This window comes from Rhipicephalus sanguineus, chromosome 4 (genome assembly GCF_013339695.2).
Source record: "Rhipicephalus sanguineus isolate Rsan-2018 chromosome 4, BIME_Rsan_1.4, whole genome shotgun sequence".
Lineage (NCBI taxonomy): Eukaryota > Metazoa > Arthropoda > Arachnida > Ixodida > Ixodidae > Rhipicephalus > Rhipicephalus sanguineus.
This window is the reverse complement of record NC_051179.1, coordinates 9,238,407-9,244,406: the sequence shown is the minus strand read 5'-3', so window position 1 is coordinate 9,244,406 and position 6,000 is coordinate 9,238,407. Positions and strand designations below refer to the sequence as shown.

General features: G+C 46.1%; 1 protein-coding gene across 7 annotated transcripts in view; it reads right to left on the bottom strand.

Moving 5' to 3' along the window:
• Window positions 1–967: 967 nt before the first annotated feature.
• The window catches only part of LOC119389343 (uncharacterized), a 59,029-nt gene continuing 53,996 nt past the window's right edge, over window positions 968–6,000 (bottom strand). For all 7 annotated transcript variants that reach the window (XM_037656559.1, XM_037656560.1, XM_049414399.1 and 4 more), the window contains 2 exons: window positions 1,347–1,424; window positions 968–1,276 (listed from right to left, as the gene is read on the bottom strand). In XM_037656559.1, coding sequence (XP_037512487.1) covers window positions 1,118–1,276; window positions 1,347–1,424 — 237 coding nt within the window. In that variant the 3' untranslated portion in view covers window positions 968–1,117. The remainder of the gene's footprint in view (window positions 1,277–1,346; window positions 1,425–6,000) is intronic.

The following is a 6,000-nucleotide window of genomic DNA, read 5'->3' as shown; positions in this document are numbered from 1 at the left end:
CGTGATCCGTGTTAATGTGAGCTGAGCGGCAGTGTTTATCTCGAGGTTTTTTTTCTTGGACACAATGAATTGCCCTAGCTGTGTTGTGTATCACATAGCAACTGATGACTTCTAAAGCTGCGACATCGTGTAATCTTTGTGAGGCATCTGGCGAGCGCAATCGCTTCAGATAGTCGTTACAATGAGCGTCGCGCTGTCGCTATCCGGTCAACGCCACGATCCACGTGTCTGCGGCTGTAACTTCGCCCCTGAAGACACAACCACATTGCCCAAGTTTACGCTCATCGCTGATCGTTCTCGAATTCCTTTTGTTTGTCCGCATGCTTTTACATGTGGTCGCCGTACAGGAGAATAAAGTGAGATCGGCTGGTAGTGTGGCGGCACCTGTCGGAGCAGATATCAACCACTCCGCGAGCTTCGTCTCTGTTGCCAGATGGCATTCTGCCGGGCGCGCTGGGCCATGGCCTCCGAGATTGCGCGCAATATCGGAGGCTATGACTGGGCGAAGCTGAAACCGTCGAGTGCGCTCATGGGAGCGCTGCGACCACCAGCGTGTCTCATGAGTTGATGAGGCAAGGCAGTGGTGAGAAGGAGGGTATAGATATAATTGTCCATAGCGGCCTTGGTACACGGTGCGTCGCTTAATTTGTGGTGCGAATGATTTGACGATGCTCTAGACTAAACGCTGACAAAACTTCAAAAAACCGATTCAGGTCCCTTTAATGGCTCGTTTTGCTTCTTATTATAGCTCGCCACATCTTTAAGAAAAAGGTTATTTGTTCATTTTAATTTTTCCTTCACTCTGACCATCGTCATAGGCTCGCGCGCCACAGCTCTTACCCAAAAATCGGTTATAATGTTGATGATGCACTTCCACTTGCAGGCGTTTCCGAGAGCGTGTCGAGAATAGCGAATTGCGCTTCGTAAGTCGATGCCGTGCGCTGCGGAAAAGCATCACATACAGAAACACTGAAGGAAACTATTTTATTCCTTGTCAGCTCGTGAATCTTGGCCAGAGAAGATACCAATGCCAAGGGAGCAGTTCCTTCGGGAAGCAAGTGCCACTGGGTTGAATTAAACGAATGTTCAGCGATAGGACACGAGTGAGAAAAAGGGTCTAAAAAGTTGTCTGCAACCGTGTATACTCGTGGAGAGCCGGACACAGGTTAGCGTCGTTCATGTCGGATCCACTGGGCGGATGGGCTTTGGCGATCAGCATGTAGCTGTACTGGCCCTCCATGGGAAAGCGCCCTTCGGGTCCCCGCAGGGCGTGCTCCTGCAGCGGGAGAATTTGAATGCCTTGCTGTGCAGCAGTTGCATGAAAGAGGCACAAATGTTGGACTCGCCTTGATGAATTTGATGACCTCTCTCGCGTTGACATGACTCATCTGCAGCTTGCAGCCCCATGCGACCAAAGCCAATGGCTGTGGAAAGAGAAAAGCGTCACTCGAGCAGTTGTGCTGGCGTACGCGCACGGTATAGTCATCATTACTGCATGATGAAGGCGGTCTGTAATCAATTCTTGCTGAATATTGGTAACGTAGCGTTTTGGGTGTGTTGGTATGTCATACTGAAGCTTATAGCTCACAAAAAAGAACGGACAAAGAAAGGCGTGGCACAGACGGGCGCTAACTTGCAACATTGTTTATTTCTAAAACGGGGAACCACATATATAGGCAAAATCGCTTTGCAACCATCATCACTACACGCACTTTGCAAACTCAACTCTATTTACCTAGATAGGCTGACTCCTTACAGGAGAGGGCAATCGATGGCTTGGAAATGCATAGCCCTGTGTGTGTCATGCCTTTCTTCGTCCGTGTTTTTTCGTGCTCTGTAAGCTTCAGTTCGTCCATATTAATTTCACCACACCACCATCCTGGGTTCGTTTCTCTTGGAATCCAGATAGCAACTCTAATGCATATAAAAACAACCGAGAACACTTCAAGCGTATCATTCCTTTACTAAAATAAATGGCTCTATGTGGCCCTATCTCTCATCTTCGTGGTTAGAGGAGCAGGAACATTAATCGCGCTGGCGTCAAATTTACGCAACCGTCGACGCATACGCGAGCGAAGGGAACTGTGTAGGGATGGTCGATTAAATTTTTAATCGATTAATCATTAATCGTTAATCGATTTAGGCTTTAATCGGTTAATTGCTTTCGGTGGAATGTTTTAATCGATTAATCGACATTTTTTATGAGTGCTTTAAAAGCGATATCTCTTTGTTTGGGAGGCATCGTTCGTGTTTGATATGGACCCAAATCTTTTTAAAAAATCAGACGCGCTGACGATCGAAAATTCCCACTTTTGAAAATATCGACGACGGGCCCCTTGTGTCCAGTGTGCGAAAATTCCCACTTTCGCACACTGGACACAAGGGTCGCGTCGTCGTTGGTTGATGTCGCGGATTCAAGCATCTGTGGCCATCATCCCAGGACTATTCATCAGCAGGTCGTATTTTCTCGAAGCCTGCCTATATACTCGAGCTCATCGAAACCGGAGGCGCGTTCGGGGACCACACTGGTTGGAAAGTCGCAGCTGAAACATGCAGTGTGGTGGAGGGTGAGGAAATCCCGAGAAATGTAAAAGAGAGACGAGGAGGAAGAGGAAATAAATAACGCGCTCGCTCTCGTAAGCACGGCATCTTTTCTCGGTTTGTCGGTTAGATGTTGTGGAAGCCCTACATAATACTATAATTGCGGACTGACGCGATCTTTTCCTTGAGGTCACCCATGCAGAGATTACACAGAAACATACTGGCCTCAAACAGACCATTGGTACAGGCAACTGCGGTAAATAGAGTGACATGAGTTTCTGCCTCCCGGCTAGAATAAACAGCATCTGCGCCAGTATACTCTGCAGATTTCATCTGATCGTTGCCTTAACATTACTCCACTCGCACCTTTTCAATCGTGCGTACAGCGTGAACTGTGAGCGCTAACTAGTGTATCAGACATTACAACATAAGTTTCGCGACTGTCCTTCTTTCTTGTCACAACAGAAGACGGGGGCCTCTGGCTGAAAGCTGTATTTCTCCCTAAATATACGACCATACAGTATTACTAAGTGTTACAAGGTCACTTCTTCAATAGTAATGTACTGGATGCTAGACGTTCGGTAAACCGACGCGTAAAGTTGCGGATTACATAAAGGGTCTATAAGACCCTTTTCACAATTCACGAGTGCGCATTCCTGCGCTACATTTTGCCTCAACTAATGGCAGCAACTTTCGTGCTTCAATTGCTGGCTTCGAGAAGTACTTGCCACATTTATTACACCTTGCAGTCTTCGTTTTCTCATCTTCAGCGAACAACGACCACACTGCGCTCCTCTTCCGATTACCCGGCATTATGACATCGCAAAGGTAGCAGTGTAACCACCAATGCGTAATAATTACACAATATAACACGCAGGCAACACAAGCCCCGCGTATACTCAGGCGACGCTCAACCAGCTTAAGGGAGAGGAGGTGAAGGCAGTAGCAGCAGTAAACTGTGAGCCGGAGAGAGGCGGGCAAGTTCATTTCTGCCTCAATTAAAGCCCCTAGAACGGAAAAAGTACCGCATTCCTTTTCTCTTCGCCGCCGCGCCCTCTCGGCGGCTTCGCCACATAAAAGATCCAGCTCGATCGCCTGTCCCGGCTACCGACGCACGGCGCCTTGGAGGGCGATTGTTTTCATAGCCGGAGAAAAGCGTGCAGGAACTTTACGACATTCGGTATCGTTTTGACGCTTAATCGCAAGCCTGTCAAGGCATTGAAGAATTCTTCGGTACAGCGCTTTTGGATGCAGCAGCCGGCGCGAATCGGGCAAAGCGTTCTTTTCTATTCCAAGCGGGAATTAAATGCGAAGCATTTCTTAGCGAACTTCTACGACACTAAATCTATCTATCTATCTATCTATCTATCTATCTATCTATCTATCTATCTATCTATCTATCTATCTATCTATCTATCTATCTATCTATCTATCTATCTATCTATCTATCTATCTATCTATCTATCTATCTATCTATCTATCTATCTATCTATCTATCTATCTATCTATCTATCTATCTATCTATCTATCTATCTATCTATCTATCTATCTATCTATCTATCTATCTATCTATCTATCTATCTATCTATCTATCTATCTATCTATCTATCTATCTATCTAGTAAAGTGACTTGTTGGGCGAGTTGGTTCATTCTTATGGTAGAATTAGCGCAAATACCACGACGATAGTAGAAGGGAGACGAACAAGCGCGAACTATCAACTGATTTTATTCGAAAAGCACACACATATATAAACGAGAAAAGTCATAGTCACGAGTCACCTTAGCAAACACTAAACTCGATCTATCTATCTATCTATCTATCTATCTATCTATCTATCTATCTATCTATCTATCTATCTATCTATCTATCTATCTATCTATCTATCTATCTATCTATCTATCTATCTATCTATCTATCTATCTAATCTGTCTGTCTGTCTGTCTGTCTGTCTGTCTGTCTGTCTGTCTGTCTGTCTGTCTGTCTGTCTGTCTGTCTGTCTGTCTAGCCGCCTACGACTTTCTGTTCTCCTGGCCGTTTCGTTAATGGGATGTATATCAATATTGGTACGGCATGACTGTATGACCAAATAAATGACAGGTAGGTCGTAATATGAAAATCACATCATGCAAATCATAAACCGCATGATTTACACGCCACTGTCTTGGGGCTCTTGCGGCCGCTTCGTTAAAGGGGCCCTGCGACACTTTTGCGACTGCCTTATTTAGCACCGCGAATGCGTGTAGTTATGAATGCTGAGACGAACGCAAAAAGAATTATGCAAATTGGTGCACGAAAAGTGAAGTTATTAGTCCTCAGAGTTCAAAACTCAAGCAGACGACGACGAGAAACGTTTTTTTCGGATTTCACTCTCCCGCTGACGTCAAAGACCGGTTCCAATCACCGCGCGCGTCTTATAAAGACATACCGGAAATGTCACCTCATGGTGGCCTTCACACAGTACATTGCTACACCTCTTTTTGACGGCGTTGTTACCATGCTTACGACAAACCACGTCCGTCAGCTAGCAGACGCTCCCATGATTTGTCGTGTAGTGCACAAAATGAGTCTGGAAGACCTAACAGACCTCGAGCGCGAGCTCTTGCGACGCAGTGATTGCTTGCATGTCGTGCACGCCATTGCAAACTTAAAGTGCGTCGCTGAGCCCCGCGCAACGCGAGGATGGCTCCATGGGCCCAGACGAAACGCTAACGCCCGATGACGCGGAAGGCGTCGGCCGGTAAGCGTTTAGAATTTTTTTTTTTCGTTGACAGCACCGTGCCGAACTGAGCGTTGCGTGTTTCGCAGGTGCCGGTGGGGCCGGTGTCGCTCGATGCCGCAAAAGACAAAACGCGGAAGAGTATCGTTTGATTACCATTCGACAACGCACCTAGCGTCGTGTTCGTTGTTTTGAAAATATATCAGTTAGAAACAGGAATCATTTGTTTCTGAGAAAGCATAAAAAGGGGTTTTGCTCCTCTTAGACCTCCGTAGTATGGCCTAGCTACCACCATATGAATATTGCACGTCACGTGTCGCGTCAAGCCAATCAAAAACGAACGGTCTTTGTCGTCACTGTCACATGACATCACGCCACTTCCTGTAACAGAAATAGCCGATGTGTGCCGCCATAGTGCGAAATCAAGGTAGTTTATCCCGTGAATTAAAATTATAACCGCTTCGATTTCGGCATTGCCACTTGCGCAACAATATCGGTGCATTCCACAGTGCCAGAAGAACCGATGAAAAAGACATGCTCAAATTGTGTCGCAGGGCCCCTTTAACTTTATATATACAACACAATTGGTATAGCGTTACAAAAGTGCATGACGAATGTGACTGGTCCTATCGCACAAATCATGACACGCATGTCACGTACATGATTTACATGACAAGGTCTCGGGGTGCTCGCGGCCGCCTGATTAAATGGATATATACCAAAATTGCTATGACGAGATAT